Source organism: Sphaeramia orbicularis, chromosome 3, assembly GCF_902148855.1.
Source record: "Sphaeramia orbicularis chromosome 3, fSphaOr1.1, whole genome shotgun sequence".
In the NCBI taxonomy this organism is placed as follows: Eukaryota; Metazoa; Chordata; class Actinopteri; order Kurtiformes; family Apogonidae; genus Sphaeramia; species Sphaeramia orbicularis.
In genome coordinates this window covers 50,393,290-50,410,638 of record NC_043959.1, presented here as the reverse complement: position 1 = coordinate 50,410,638, position 17,349 = coordinate 50,393,290, and the positions used below count along the sequence as shown (strand labels likewise).

The 17,349-nt window shown below is 39.6% G+C and overlaps 1 protein-coding gene across 1 annotated transcript in view; it reads left to right on the top strand.

Moving 5' to 3' along the window:
• The window catches only part of sox6 (SRY-box transcription factor 6), a 126,344-nt gene that overhangs the window by 47,307 nt on the left and 61,688 nt on the right, over window positions 1-17,349 (top strand). The window contains exon 6 of the mRNA XM_030130301.1: window positions 16,714-16,803. Within this exon, the coding sequence (XP_029986161.1) occupies window positions 16,714-16,803 (90 nt within the window). The remainder of the gene's footprint in view (window positions 1-16,713; window positions 16,804-17,349) is intronic.

The window sequence follows — 17,349 nt, the reverse complement described above, 5'->3', positions numbered from 1 at the left end:
AGCACTTCATCAGACGAATAAATTAGACCTCTGTTAGCCTAAAAATAATTTGCCACTTCTTTTTTAAGTGTTCGTTTGGTGATCTTTGTATCAGAGCATCGCAGGCCTCTCACCAGATAATCATTTAGCTCAATACTAACACGAAGACTGATTATTTGTGAGGTAATTGATGTGATAAAAGACAGAACAATCAGCTCTTATTCAGTCAAACACCTACAAATTGGAGAACTGATATCATCATAACGACCAGCAAAGGTCAAAATTTGAAAGATTAAACACCTGATACATGCTGGTGCACATGGGAAATTTTCATTCATTAAGCTAAATAACATCTCTGTTTTGTACACCTATTCATGCACAATTAATACTGTATTATAACTGCTTCATATCAGTAATCTGAAAGGGAAAAGGCTCATAATTTAGACACAAAATGGCACAATATGGTAGCACTGCACACTTGTGTTCCTCTACATTAGTAAAATGCAGCCCCTCACCACTGCCCTCAACACAGGGGCCTTCAATGTGAACAGCAATAAGAATGAAAAACTGACAAGTATCTAGTATTTAGTGTGACTTTCCTTTTTATTTAACATATTTTGAACTCTTCTCTGCAGACATTATGAGATTTATTGAACTAATCTTCTCGTTTTTTCAGGTTTTATCAAAAACATGTCCAATATTTTATATTGTTTGTGTGACCTTTTGTCATGGGAACAGTGATTACACTCAAAACTGTTTCCTGTAAAGGCCATGTAGTTTATACCTTCGTGAGTTTTTAAGGCTGTGCACCAGTGGTTCCCAACCTTTTTTGGCTCATGACCCCATTTTAACATCACAAATTTGTGGCGACCCCAGACATTCAAAACGGAATTTTTTTTTTTTTTTTTTTTGCTAAAATTACTTTGTTTTTGCTCATGTAATATTTTGTTATACTATGTTGCAAATAAACATCAATTTTAGACAACATTTAGGCTACATAATGTAAATAATCCAGCTTTTTAAATTTTTATTTGGAAAAGTGTGTGGTGTTTTAATTATTAGGACATACATTGAATTATTAAAACATACTGTAGTTTCTATTAGTAATTTTTTTTGATCAATTACTAGAAATTTCAGGTGACCTCACTTGAATTCCAGGCGACCCCGCGTGGGGTCCCAACCCCAAGGTTGTGTACCCCAAGGCACTGCTGTACACAATATTCCGCTTTATTTTTTGTTGTATTTTAATTAAAAAAAACAAAACAAAACAATAAGAAATAGATATTATGCTTATTTCAATCATGTAAAAACAGCATAGCTAAGGGTGGCCTAAGAGTGCTGTAGGTACAAGTTGTAGTTTAGAAAGTTAGCACCTCTCTGTCATCTGTGTTGCAAGTTCCATAACATATTTCATGTTTATTTCTGATGAGGTTGATTTCCAGAGCTGGATTGTCAGTGCTCTCTGTAGTGATGGCGGCTGTTATGGTAATGAGCTCCAGCTGGTGAAGGCTGGTTGTTGCAGTAATTTAAATGGTCAAGTGCAGCTTGTAATCCAGGGCCGTATGTTAGCGCAGTGAGGAGAGGGTGCTTTAGAGTGCCATACAGCTGTTTTAATCTCCTGTTAATAATAGAGACTTGGTCTGCCTCATGCACTGTGTATCATCACCACCAAAATAAACTCCCTTGTTGGAGGAAATTAGTTTCTGAGTCGGGAGCATAGCAGAAGACAAGAGGCTCACAAAGTTCAGTATGCTGTCCCCAAGCTACAGACACTGAGTGATACTCTGTTCTTGAGTGCACTTGAGGAAGCTTCTGTGGTGATGATCAGTGATCACTGTAAAATGGATTGAGAGGGACACTGAGAAACTACCAGAGAAACCTTATGGAAACCTTTTGAGAAATTACAATCTTAGGCCTTTGTTTATGGAACGACACACGGTTGGAAATTGAAAAGGACAGGATTAACCTACTAAAGATCACACAAGAAAGGGAAGGAGGAGAATGAGAAGCCATTTGTTGTCTTAATGATGTTGCTAATGTGGCACAAGCAACAGATGAGCTAAATATATCGCTTATCTAAGCATGACAACTGTTGTGTCTAATTCTGCTGCTTCGGTGCCTGCCTAGTCGGGATCACCGGGGCCCTCAGAGACTCTCAACCATCTGCTGCCATTCTTCTCTGGGTTTTCTTGTCTGGTCAAGAAAGTTCATTGTCCTGATGGACACTGTGAACTGTGAAAGCTCACTTAAGTGACCTAAAACAGTGGAAGAACTGCTTGTTACTGATGGCCTTTGAAAAAACACTTTTACTGCAGCAATGATTGTAAAGTGAATCATTTTATTTACCAAAGTCTGATAACTCACTGTTTAAGAATAAAGTATTAAATATATTAATTATATTATTAAAGTGTGTGGATAGTAGGAGGAGTAGGAGGTTATTCCAGTTAATCATCACACAACAAATCCTGGGAAAATAAAAATGTATCGTTACTTTGGGTTTTTTTTTCAATGAAAATTCTTGGCCAATTTCCTTAATGACTATGTTAAATTATAAGCATCATAACAATAGAAGCAGGGTTCAGTGTTATACCTATATCCTTCCATCTCTATATATTTGTACCCTTTCACCCTCTCTATCCTTCCACCCTTCCTCTCCATTTCTGGTCCTTAAAGTGCTTTAAGTGCTTGTGACTGTGCTAATGAATGAAAATGTCCTCCCAGCAGCGAGCAACGCATTTAGCTGAATAGTCACCTTTGCTGTAAAAGCTCTATTAGGCCCAGTTGCCAGCAGGGCTAACGATTGTGCCCCATGTTTATTTACTAGGTATTGTAAATGCATTATTTATGGATAAGTCTCCAGACAGCAGTTGTCAAGAGTTAAAAATGTCAGTATAAAGTATTAAGGGAAAAAGAAAAATAGCCACCATTATAAAAACCCAAGGTGACCTTGATTTGATTCACATGCAATTAGAACAGTTTTATATAATGCACTAAAGTATGAATCAATACCATGCAAGTCAACACAGAAATACTTTGTGTGTTGGGTCTTTATGGTCGTCCCCAAGACAAGGACGGGTAATTGGGTTTCAGCTTCCTGTCTATGCTTTTAGGGATTTTCCTTATGGCTCAGTATCTACTCGCTGTATACAACCAACACTGAACCAGATTCAGGTACATCTAAATTTATTTTTGTCATTGTTACACAGCATAGATATAAAACATTTAACTAATAAAAAAGAGGGCCTCAGCCTAATACTATAGTTATTACAGTATTAAATATAGTTTATACTTTTGTGCTGTGCCTTTTATTGGTTGAGTTTACCATTCTCTGACGGTAATGTTCCATGTACATAATCATTATATTGCTCAGCTCCATGTAACAGTGTGAAATCAGGGTTAAAAGGTGTACTAACGATAAACTGACACCTCCCAAGCTTCTTACATTTCTTATCATTTAGGGAAGAATTGTCAAGAAGTCAGAAAGACAAGTATATTAAGAACTGTGTGGTTGTTGTTCATTATGGCTACAGCTATGTGCAACTGTCAGAGTGGATTTAGTAGGTACCCAAGCAGAATACTCAACACCTGGAGCCTTTTGACAGTGTCACGGCTAATTAGCTTAGCAAAGGGGAGCCATACCACTATTTAGCTAAATCCAAACCCCTTTTTAATCACAGGTAAAAGAACATTTAATGGCCACTGACAACAGAGCTCTCCTACTGCAGTGGCAAGTAACCCAAGCAGGTTATGACATTAAAACACAAGTTTAGTATAAACTAATTGCATTTTGGCTTAGGGTTGTATTTACTGTATATGTTTTTGTGTTACCACTTAGACCTCTCTGCCACTGCTTTTATCACCTCGCCTTTATTTGTAAGTGTAATCCCTCCGGCAAGGTTGTGTATTATCACAGTATAATGACTGTGCACTAGGTTGAATGTGGGGGAGTGATCAGCATTGTGTTGGTAGCCCTGGGTCATTATCCTCTATTACAGCATGCCATGTAATGAGATTCAGGGATGGGTGAAAGCGTTGGAAGAGAATAGGATCAGCTTTAAGCCTGCGGTTTGATTAGCACCGATGAACTCTTGACTCTGTTGTAACACTGTCCCTGTCAGTGTCACAGCCCCTGCTGACTCCACATAGAGGCGTACAGAAAATTGGCTGCAGGTGCTTGATGACACCAGGCATACTTTTTTTTTTTTTTTTCAAAATACTGTAATTGTTATTATTTTAACACTAGCAATGAAAAAGAAAATTAAAAGTGAATGTCTTATAAGAGAATGTAATGCATAATCTGGTCTATATTATAAACATGCCATAATATTGTAAAAAGGAAAAAGAAGAAAAAAAAACCCTTCTACCTTTGCCCCCACCCCAGCAGAGTGATGCACTCTCTCCTCCTCTCGGTTCGCTCCCTTCACCCCTCTCCTCTCATCCCAGCTGCCATGTCATCTGGTTCTGCCTTATCCCACCTAATTAATAGGAATCTTTGTTATAATGATCTGAGCATGAGCCTCTGATTCTATGCATATGCAATGAGTGCTGGAAATCCAGTTGCCTTGGCTGTGAATTTTGAGGCATTCTTCAGGCTCATATCGCTGTGTTCCTTCTGAGTACATCCTTCAGGACAGGACGGTCCTGGCCGGACACACACGCACACACTGGCCAAACATCAGTCAAGCACCAGCATTACTTCTGTATGCAGTGTATTTATTTATGTGTGTTTTTATTCTGTCAGTAACATTTTGGCCAGGTTATTTATCTATGATGCAAGTAATCTATTTGATTAAATAGTTGGTACAGTTTAGTGCTTGTGGCTGCATCTGCACCCGTTTGTGTTTATGTTGTGTATCAGCAGGGGTCTTCCTCTGTGTGTGTGTTCTGTCTTGGCCTGTGGTGTGGTGCAGCAGCCCAGCGAAGCAGCGCTCTGGTCTGTCACTTTTGTTTGAATAGGTAATGTAGATCTGTTCAGGCTGAAGAGACATGAGCTGGAATCGCTTGTTAGGACACATGATCAAAAGCGTCTCTCTGCTCTCTGCCAATCAACCCTCTTGTCACCCTGTGAAGCAGACGTTAAATAGATTTTTCGGCTGTATGCCGCGGGCAGCCTGCCAGTCTGACATGTGAACTTTCACAAAAAAAAAAATCCCTGCCCCTCACTTTTCCTTCATCTGCAGATTTAGCCTTTTGTCTCATTTGTTTTCCTCTTGACATCTTGTCATTCTTACCTGTTCCTGATCAACATTTTCCCACCTCCTATGATTTTTATCTCGATCTCTGTCTCTCTCAAGTGACAAAGTTGCTCCACTGCCAGGCTGAGATCAGAGCCCAGGGCTAAATGGAGTGTCTGTATGTGTGGGATAGGGAGTGCCTGGTCCACTGCTGAATTATGTATTTACTATCTGTTCCAAAACTGAGCCCTCACATAAAACAGGCACATCCCCATAGGGCAATGGTGACACAGGTTTCCATTTACACCAGCTAAGATATAGATTTTGTTCCCCCTTTCAAAACGGGAACCCTTTCTGCTGTCTTGGTCATTCAGATGACAAAACAAGCAGCTGCTTCTTCAATGTGCCATTCTTTGCATTCAAGATCACCTTCCCCACTTCTCATATTCCGATTAGTCAACAGTAGCAACTGCTGTGGAGCATTCCAGGGGCCATCTTCCCGGGTTTCAGCTGTTGAGCCTGTCCCCCTGCACCCATGCAGCACAAAACTCCCATTGTGATCCTGACTTACTGGCTGCACAGGAACCCCTTGATAGGAGGAAACGGGTGTCTCTGAGAGACAAATCACAGCCAGGATTGCACAGAGGCTTGTTTGTCTTTACATACTCACACATCCACATGCACACACATGGTCGTAGGTATATCTAATCAACTGCATTAAAAAAAAAAAAACAGCATAAAAACTGAGTCAGTGACATCCCTACAAGTAATGTGACGAAATCTTAATTTTGTTTTGCTTTTGACAAAAAAACCTAATACATTCTCCTCTCTGTTGTATGTAGGTAACTGGGTGATTCAATCAACTGCAGTTTGTAATGTTATATGACACTGCAGTATTTTGAGGGACACAGAGACGGTGAAATGCTGACACATAAGAAAGCAGGAGCCATTAATGCTACTATATTTATCATTTGACGTAGAAGCCAGAATTGGGAAACAACAGCTTGGTCTGGCAGGTGAAGGGAGAACGAAGAGGTACCATTACATGTCATGACGGTGAAGGGGGTGACTGAACACGCCAAAACTGGGTAGAACGGGGGCTATTCCACAATGGGTTTAGGGCTGGAGGGGGGCCATATAACCTACTGTCTGTATATGTCTATGTGTGTGTATGAGAATGCCTGCGTTAGATTTACACTGGGAGACTTGTGTGTGCCAGCTAAGTATCACTGTCCTAGCTGTGGCATTCAGCTCCCAAGCATTCTCCACACATATCTTGACAAAAGAGCTGGTATCATCTGACCAAGGATCAAAATAGTGTGAGTGTAACTCACACCCTGGGCACAGACAGCCTCTGTGGCCTGCTAATGATTTCAGAGCACATTGCAGACTTGTTCTGTAAGTCAGAGGTACGTCAGCCATCCAGCTCAGAGATCCGCCTTGACACAAGCAAACAAGACAACTAGCATAGATGCAGCCCTTAATCATATTTGCATTGTTTTTCTTAACAGCAAGCATGAATGTCTTACATGAAACTATGATGGGTTGCCTCTTGAACAAACAGACTATTTAATCAGTATGATGAAACAGATGTTTCCTCCCTCTCAATGCTTGTTCTTTCTCCTTGTTCAATAACATTACATGTGCCAGAGGATGAGATGAGGATGTCAGAAGAAACGAATAGAAATGTGTTTTATTGCAGTGCAAAGCCTGATTGCCAATGATTATAATTATTTGATGAATGCCATCTCTCTTTGGATCTACCCCTGTATCATTTTAAAGTCTGCACAGGTCGAGTGCTTAATATGCTTTAAGATCACGTCATTGATAGCATTTGTTTGAAATATGAGTTAATGATATTATTGGGAAGTAGACCTAATGTTTTTGGGCCTTTTTATTGTTTTCAGTGATTTAACCACACTGACTTTAACACCAAACATTTGACTCTCACATTTTACTGGACTCATCTTATTCTTTTCCACTTCCTTGTCATTTTTTTTTTTTTTTAAATTTCCAAGCAGCCCTCTGCTTGACAAAGCCCATAATGCAAGCCTGTTGTTAGCTTCCCTGTTGTGAGCTGGACCAATGAGCTCAGTCACTCATGAGAAGCAAATTTCTCCATCTTTGCCCAGCATGTCCGTATGGCTCTTTATCCCACAGAAAGGGAATGGGCTTATTGAAAAGAAAAATACAGCTTCTATTGTTGCTGAACCAACTTGAACAACAGCACATTGAGACACTTAGCTCTGAGCACATGAATGGGGACTTTCTAAGAGTTGGAATGCTTAACCTTTAGAAGTGCTATGGTTACTTCATCATTTCTTTATCCAGTGTAAAGGCAAGAATAAGATAATAATACTGTGCGAAGGTGATGGAAAAAACTACATACAAGCATTAATTTTGACCTTTACTTTTGTAAATTGGTTTATCAACTTGAAGTAGCAACCCAGAAGTCCCCAAAAAGATGTCTCTTAATTTTTTTTTTTTGGGAAACTTTTTAGCATTAAGAAATATTTGTCATGTGCATGCCCTTTTTTGGGTCTAAAAATAGCGACCTTTTGGTCTTACAGTCCAGTAAGCAGTGTCTGTGCATCCTGAACCCTGGCATCTTAGTAAACACAGTTGCCTGCAAGATTCAATAAATGGCTTTAATTACTATTTGAAAATAAGAAATGTTAAGCTGCAGAAGAAGAAATTAATAACGCTCACTATAAGTTCAGATGTTCCAAAATTGTCCTTTCCTGAAACTGAAATTAAAACGTCGTACACACACAGAAACACATACACTTTAAAGAAATTCAACCAATTTACAGTAGACTATGTACAGCTATTACACTATATTACCATGCATATTCTTGTAATTTGTGCTTTTTTTTAATATCTCATCTCATGGTTCAGTCTCTGAAGCGCGTCACAGTCGTCCAGCATTTATGATGAAATAAAGTTTGGGTGTCTATACCAGACATTTGGCTTCACTGCAAATTGTAATGCATTCATGTGGATCCTATTAGTCTCTTTTTGTCCTTGTAGAGTCAGACACCCATTAATTTACTAAATCACACTGAACAGCCATGATCACAGTGCCCCACGTTTTCTTCTCACATCTATTAATTTAACATAGATGAATAAATGTGAATGTTTTCGAGCATTGATTAGCAGGCAAGTTTATATCTGACAGTTAAATTGCAGGGTAACCAAAAAAAATCTCTCCAATGCAAGGTACCCAGTAATTTAATTTTCGTGTGAAATTATTATAATTTATTACAGTGTGTGGACTCTAATGATTACCGACATGAAATGGAAATTATGATTTGAAATCAAGTCCACATATTCCTCCTGTAATGTTCATCTACACAAGTGCTGATCCCCTCATCAGCATCGCCTCAGTTTTTCAGAAATAATGTCTACTATTTCTTTCTAATAAATCAAACACTCGCATGCACTTTTTTCTGTTAAGCTTTTTTGTCTTAGTTTTTGTTGGACTATTGTTATCATGTAAAAAAAAAAAAAAGTCCAATGTCACACTGAAGATATTTTAAAGCCTCTATGTTTTATTTGACACTGATTGATTAAGCAACATTAAGCATTAAGCAACATCCAATTTGATAAAAACACACACAACACAGAATGAAATGAATTGTTTGTGTTTTATGATTTTATGACCTTGTCTGGTCCTTTTTTTTTACGTTTACTACTTGCTTTTCCGTAATTTAATGAAAAGTAAACCCTGATTTTAGAGTGCATTGTACTGATAGGAGTGCTCAGCACACCCCCTCTGCTGACTTTAAAGCAAAGAAGAAGAGAGAAGTGGGGATGAAAAGTTCATAATGCTATCCAAGCATTTAATGGTCCTAGTTCTTAAAAGTGACCTTGTGGGGTAGAGAGAGGAGCAGCACAGCAGCTCCTTCCAGCTGCACACATGGCATCCATCGGGGGCACAATCACGCACAGTCCCAACACCTCGGGCTCGGACATATGTTGAGTTTTATTTCATTCTTCTGACATTAATCCTATTCACCAGCTGTTCTGCCAGCTGCCACTCTCCGGCTTAAGGGGAGATTGCAGTTTTGGGGGCTCTGAGTACTGGTTTATCTTGGCTCCTCATCTCCTCACGAAGTTTTGATTGGATTTTTTTTTCTTGCCCTCTTCATACTTCCAGGTTCCTTGAGTTGCATATACTTCCCAGCAACCTTTTTTTCCCCTCTTTTTCACATGATTATCTTTTGTTTTTTACTCTCTTCGTGATGCAGATAAAGAGACTGAGACTGCAATTTGACTTTGAATTATGCGCCTTCTATGAAGCACAGACCTGTGAATCTCCTCAAGTGGATGTTGAAGATATGCTGAAAAATAATCACAGAACATTTCTTATGATTAGGCCTAGAGTATAAACGTTGATCCCTTGAATTTCTCCTGCTCTTCTCTCAAGAAGGCATTTGTAAGAAATCACATCAATGAAACCTGCTTACCCCACAGTCATCTAATAGCATTTCTGTAGGATTAGCCTGGACATGGCCTCAGCCTGTACAGTTATGATTATTGACATATTGGGTCTGACATATTTCACATTTATGTGCATTGTCTGGAAGCATACTCAAGTGTTCTCAATGTCATTCCTGCTGAAGTACGACCAGGCAGTCTGCGAGCAAGGGCCACAATGAATTGATCATTGCTCACTGCTCACTTTAATAATTCAAGCCTGATTGCCACAGAGTGCCGCAGTAAAATGGATTGGGAGAGGTCACATGCTGCTCAGCTCAGGAGGTGAAGCCTCTTGGGGATGGTTAATTCATATATGCTTGATAGACACGTGTCCTATTTAGAGAGGTCAGGGTGCTGTGTGTGACTATGGCTTCTCCGAGTGGCCAGGTCAACACTGTGGGATTAACACGTTGGTCAGTGCAGATAAAGGTAAAGCATGAGGGACCAGTTTTCAGTCAAATAAACCAGCATGTTTAGATGCCTGAGGAAACAGCTAAAATATTCAGACATTGCATGCACCTTGCGTATAATGCTCACACCCAAAAACTGCTTAATTTGTAATAGTTTTGACCTGTGGCTTTCAGTCTCAATCTTTAATAACTAATAGGGCTAATACATGTTAAATAATACAGTCGGCTAAGAGTAACCACAAAATATGAGCTCATCATAAAAGAAGAAACATAACTTCTTAGATAGGAGTTTATTCCATGCACGTGAATTACGATGAGCACTTAGATCCATTATCTGCCCTGGATTCAGTTTCCATAAAGCCAACTTCTCAAACTTCTGACTCCTAAATGATCTTTGATATTTTAGGAATAACTCTTCTGATCTAAAGCCCCCTTTATGCACTGATGCTGGTTGAGGCATGATATCATCATGAGTTAAAGAAAGAAGACTAAGGAAGACTAAGAAGTAATGAAATAAGATAGGATGAAGGGAATATTGGAGGAGTGAGGACCTGCTTTTTCTTGAACCACATCCTCAGATGAAGCCTGTCTTATCCAGGTATATATAGTATTTATAGCAACTGTTTACATGACCAAACAGGATAGTCTATGGGCGGATAACAGAGATGTTCACCAAGTGGAAAAATGATTAGGTATCACTTAAAAAGAAAGCCCACCACAAGGTGCAGGTGCTCCATAATACACTGACATGTCTCAAGAAGCTGGACCTTTATATTTATGCATGCCAGCACTAGCAATTACATATTAAAAAGCTGATATTATTTAACTGAATCAAAAAGTCTTTTGGAAATGCTAGAGGTTATTAAAACTGTTGACAACGAGGAAAGGTAATTGCTTGAAAATGAGCGACAACGCACTGTTGTGCTCAGAATGTTTTTTCCCCCCAGCTCCCTCTTTAGCGTTTGCATTGTGCAGCATCACCCGGGTGTGTAACCTATTGCGTTCCGATTGCTCCCTTGCAATTAGTGCCCTTTTTGTCCTCACTTCAATAACGCCATGATTATGGAGACTTCAGGAGTATTTGCAGCATCCAACAGCTGTTGTCTCAGGGACTACCGGCTGAATGACAAAAACATGTTTTCTCTCTGCATTTCACTTCCCTGCCTGCCTCTTGTAATTATTATGTTTTATTTGGTGTGATGATGGGGTCTTGTTTTTAGTGTGTCTGTGATTAAGATATTCAAAGGACTCCTTGGAGTGTGTCACAGTCATTTTCTTTTTTATCAATCTCGACTTTTGATTTGTTTCCCGTGCAGTGCAGAGTGGATGGGAAATTAGACGTCAGCCTATCATTGTCTGAGTGAGATTTTGAGAGTTTTAGAAATGTATGCATAAATTAGAGAAACATACTGTATCGCGTTCTAAACACCGGAGTCAAACTGAAGGGCTTTTTAAAAAAGCAATTTTAGTCATTATTTTTGCAAATGAAACACATCATTTTCACATGTGGATCTGCTGGATAAACTATATGGTGTATGCATGAACTATACTATGAATACAGTGTCATCTAGAGGATGAAAGGAACAGTAATGTGTATTATTTTGTGTTAAAGACAATATGCTTACCTACTGACGATGTGCAGTTATATCTCAAATTAAACTGAAAAAAAAAAAAATAGTTTTCCTTTTTCAGTTCTCACATTTATACATTCACTGTTAATCTCTTTATGTTTACTTTCTACATACTTTTTTTTATTTCAGAAAAATTTTAGTTAGTTTAAGACAACAAACAGCTCTTTGCACATGTATCCACACAGAATGTATACAGGCCCATTTTACCAAACATATGTGCGAGTATTTAAAACAGTAAGAGTTCATCTAACTTCACACACATATTATTTTAACATGTGGTTAGGCTTTAATGTTACTTTATATATATATATATATATATATATATATATGTAATTTTTTAATTTCCATAGCTAAATTGTCTTTAACTTTAATTAATGTGATTATTTTCTATTTGTTCTAATCCAGAGGATTTCAGTGTCTCAACTTAGTAGCTAAAATATTCTTACTTTATGTTTTCTCACTATAGTTCAGAAATCCATATTTGCATTTCCTGATTACTTAAAATGATTAATAAATGGTTCTGTACAAAGATTAAGATGAAACTTGACAAAGACTTTAAATTGATCTGCTCCTCTTAATTCTATATATTCCTCATTGTAAAGGTCTCTGCATTCTGAGGAGCAAATTATTTATATGGTCAGTGTCAGTTGATCATTGATTTGGTAATTACATGTTTCCCCTCGAGGCTGGGACAACTGATATACAAGGCCAATGCTAAAGGGGAAGTCTCTTAGTCTGTTATCCATGACTTATAGCTAATTTGACTCTCCCAGATAGCCCTCTTTTCTCTGCCAATGGCTTTTCAACACAACAAACACTCAAACACAAGTATCATCTTTCTCCCAGGAGAATAGTGCACACAGAGAAGCTCAGAATGTGGTGGCAGACAGTTGAAACGTTTTCATTGCTGACAACACAGGGTAATAAAACACCCACTGCTGCATGTCGTAACAAACCATTTTTGTGCTCACAGGCAGACACCGTCTTTTGAAACATGATGACATGTTTTGTTGCATCAACAAATTTAGCCGATTAAACCTTTTCAGGCTTTAAAAACACCGAAATGTAAAAGTGAAGATGGCCTTTCTCCCCAATCAGCGCTGTTTTTTGTTAAATTTAATAAACACTGAACTTCATGTCTCCATAGCAATTGAGAAAGCCATTTGAAAATTAGTGCGTCATGAATTTTTAAGATCTACTTTATTACTGACCAATCCAATTCCAAAGTGACAAGGTTTGATTTGTTTGTGACTGCATTTATTTGTCTATTTGGTGTTCCACTTAGTGATTTGAGGTTTTCTACAGTTTCCAATGATCGTTTGAATTAACTGCTCTGTTTAGAGCAGCAATAAAAACATACATTAGCCAGCAACCTTCTCTTCGCTCCACAACCACAGGCATTTATAGCCAACGAGTACTCAATTTATTAAAAATAAGTGTGAACAATGTACAATAAGATACTTTATCTATAATGCGAAGTGAAGTTACAAGAAGTGAAAACTTCCTGAAGAAGAAAAGTGTGTCTATATTTTATGTCAGTGCTGTCGGGGCAGATTGTTGATTGTAACCTGCCTCACAACTGTGGTTTATACTGAACATGATATTCTGGCAGCACTGACTGCCAGGTGCTGAAAGCTCTGTTTATGTCACACATCAAGCGAGAAACATTCCTTTGTTCAGATTTATGAGGTTCATTAGCTTTGTTTTTAATACAGTGAAAAAGCTGTAGTCTGATCTGGCCAACTCATCTCGGCTTTAGGTGTCTCAATCCATACGCTGTTCACCCACATCAATAGGATCGTAGAGTACCTGCACAGAAAAGCTGTACACCAGAGATTACAGTGCCGATAGCAGATAAACATATTGAATTTGGCAGTATTAACTCAGTGATGACTGTTCAGTTTCTTCCCAGTGCCACTCGCAAAAACCTCAAGAAAGGGTTCAGGGCATTTTTCCAGCTTTACAGCACCAGCCCAAGAGGAGAGACAATGAGACCCAGACGGGCTTAGTAGTCCAGAAACCATTCCCCTCTCAATGGGAACACGACTTGGACACACACTCCAGTAGTTTTGTCTTGTATGTTGCTATCTGTACTAGCTACAGAGCGGAGGGGGTCTGTGCCAGGCAAGGGTCCATAGGGACCATTGGAATCGCTGGGGCTGGAGGAAGTTGGTCTGGGTCCAGTGGGGCGATCTGGGCTTGGTGACAAGCCAAGCTGTCTACTGCAGGGACGCTGGGAAAATGTAAATAAGAGCCTGATAAGGGCTATTGTTTTCATTCCATTCTCATCCCAGCTGAATGGCCTGCTCCCCAGCCACGGAGCATTTTATCTCGAGAGGGGGAGGGAAAGAAATGGATGGGGAGGGGGTGCGAGAGATTTAAGAGCCCCCACAGGAAAATAAAAATAAACTCACTGGACTCTTCTCTTGTTTAAGCTAATTCCCCAGTATGTGATGTCCTACTTTGAGAGGGAGGACAAGAGCTGCAAACTCTTCTTGATATTAAAAACTTCAGATTAATTGCTCTAAATAATTATGCTTTCCCTCTCTACCAACATTTGATATTAAATTAAATCTGCAAAGTGTATCTTTTTTTATCAAACATAATCTGTTATTTTATGGTGAATACACTGTGTATCAATTTCTGACATTCTCAATGTCATAACCTGACTGTAATTATTATGTTGATACTAACCAGTGTTTCTATTGGCATCTATAATTTCTCCAGAGAAAACAGACAGACAGGCATTTTAGGAACTGAAATAGCATTCCTCCTATTAATCTAAATTCTTCTGAAAAATAGGCTGTGGAAGCACGTTTTGAAAAAGGCCAGACATCTGACTCATTTACTGTTTTCTTCAAACACGCCTGCGCAAAAGTTGTTCTGCGTTCACCAAATCCATTTTTGGTTGCCTGTTTTGTCCGCACTGTTCGAACACTGAAAGGTGTTAGAGAGTTATTTTATAGACTAATCCAGGTCATTATTCACCTCTCCCAGGTGGAAGGCAGGGAGGACAGTGTTGCATTCCAGCTGTAGTCTCTCCTGTTGGAGGACTTGGCAGGTTGCGTCTGGCCCGGTGGAGGGGATGGAGAAGTGAGGGGGCGGCAGCTCTCCTGGGAAGGAGGTGGAAGGGAGGGGAGGACTGGAGTAGAATGGAAGCTGGCACCACATTATCTCCAACAGTTGGTGCATTCCTTAATGATCAAGTGCTGGAGGAGCATCTGTGATGAAATTGTGTGTGTGCATATGAGTGTGTGTGTGAGAGAAAGCATATGTGTGCTTATTAACATATGTTCAGCGTGTTTGTTTAATTCCCCTTCATACCACTTAAAAAAGCCTTTTTCTGTGTTTTAGGGGAGAAAATGTCAATGTGTGAGTGTGGATTATGATTCGGAGGTTGTTCTTGGAGAGGAAGTGTCTCACTCCAGGGTGAGGCACATGGAAGAAGAAGAGCTAAGCTCTGCTACTCCCCTCTGCCCTTTACCCCTGTTTTAAGATCTGTGATCTTTGTGCCACGCAGGGAGTTAACACATACAAACACAAACAACACACACAGCTTTTTCTATCTCCCTCTCCTAGGGTCAAGGGGACAAACTGTGAGTTGGGAATTGGAAAGTCAATAAAGCAGAAGTAATGTTATAATGACCCTGAGCTGAAGATGTCCTGTCGACCCCCATCACATCGGAGGAAGTGGACAATCAAACAAAATGGTCACTCTGCTTGATCTCTCTGAAAGCCATCCTTAAACAAGGCCACAACAACTCCAAACCCCTGTTACTCCTAGTTCTTCTGAAGTCAGTGTGTTTGTCAGAGGGAGCAACAGTGTGCGGTTTGTGGAAGCAGAGGGCAAGGAGACAACACTTGTATACATTGGAAACTGCATAAATCCTTTCTGCTTTTGGTATTGAGCAGGATAATCAGTGTTTAGCCCCGTTTACCTCTGTGAACCATTGAATCAAGAACATATGACATCAATATCCAACTGAGAGAAACTTCCTCTGTGGCATAATTTTAGAACATTAACCTGTATCCTTTTGTTGCCAGGGCTATGTTTAGAAATCATCCTGTGTTAGATGTGTAGTTAAACTATTCATTAGAGTGCTTGGGGCCATTGTGGTTATAATTAGTGTGTCTCTTTGGTTTTTTTTTTTTTTTAAATTCTCCCTTTATAGAAGCAGTTTTACAAATATTAACCTCAGGCACTCTGCGAAACCGGTGGACAGTTTCACAGCACAGATGTTTTATATTCATCAAATACACAGTACATTATTTTTTTAATAACCACTAATGGATTAATTTCAGTTGAACTCCCTGAATTGCTCTGTACAGGATTTTTGTATCTTTAATTACGCTCTTAGGAGACGATGCATAGTTGATGTCTTGATTTGGTTAATACTAGAGGCATTTTGTGGAGATAGTACTTCAAGGTGGAGGGGTGGCGGCTTACTTGTGCTGCTGGTGTTTGATGGGAACAGGCTGACCCCTCAGCAGTGCCTGGATGGTGGAGGCCTGGGTCAGCTAGCCCAGTGTGTTCTTTATCAGCTACCCCAGCGACAGCATGGCAGATTGCAACCATTCCTCCTCTGATTCATTGTCTGCTGGACAAATGTTAATTGTTTTCATCATTGGCAGCTATGTGAACGCTCGGACATACCCACCCTCACTCCTTACCTCCCCCTTAATGTGCGTCTCTGCCCTTATGCTATCCCCACAATGCCTGCTTCCCTCCTCACCCCACCCTTGGCTCATCTCTCAACTGTCAGACGGACTCTCTTTTAATGTTCGCCGTGCAATGTACTGCCATCACAAGGAAATTCTATTTCCCAGTCATGATGCACTAACTTTCTTTCATTTTCTTTTATGTGAATAGATGTAAAAACCACTAACATTCTAAGCAGTTTTGATAGTAGAGGAATTGCATTATTGTTGCATTCAGAACTACAACATTTTCCTTTCATACCATATTTAAGATAAATGTGTTGATTTTTTTTTTTTTTTTTTTTTTTTTTTTACTTAAATGTAAAACTTTTTTTCCAGAATCCTCATGCATGGAGAAGCTTCTTTCTAAAGACTGGAAGGAAAAGATGGAGAGGCTCAACACTAGTGAACTTCTGGCAGAAGTAAAAGGTAGGAATACAATGACTACATCAAACCATGCAGCTTTACCACACAAATACCACTTTAAGCCATGTTAACAAGTCCCTCATTCCTATCAGACAAGCATAATCTATGCACTGTATAATCTCAGAAACAGCCTTGTACTTGAAATAAAACAAAGGCCTTTGGCTGCCCTCCATTCATTTCTCTCCTCCCTTATCTTTTGTTGGAATGCCCTAATCTGTCCAAAGTGCTGTCTTCAAAATTCCACCCCATTTAGACCCATTCTGTGGCTCTCTGTGCCTGTCAGTGCTTTATTGTTGTTGTCCCTTCAGACAGTCCTGAGCATAGCTACTCTGCTCCTGCACATGTAGCGTGTTCATGCCGCTCTGGTAACTGTTGAACCCAAAGTGGGCTCGACACAAACAGAGCATGGCCGAGCCAAGAGGAGAGAAATTCAGCAGAGACGGTGCGGAGATGCACAGAGTTGTCTCCTCACCGAGGCTGCATGTGAGTGGAATGTCTTGACTCTGGCAGTGAACGCCCTGTGCAGCGTATCAAGTGCAGCGCAGCAAA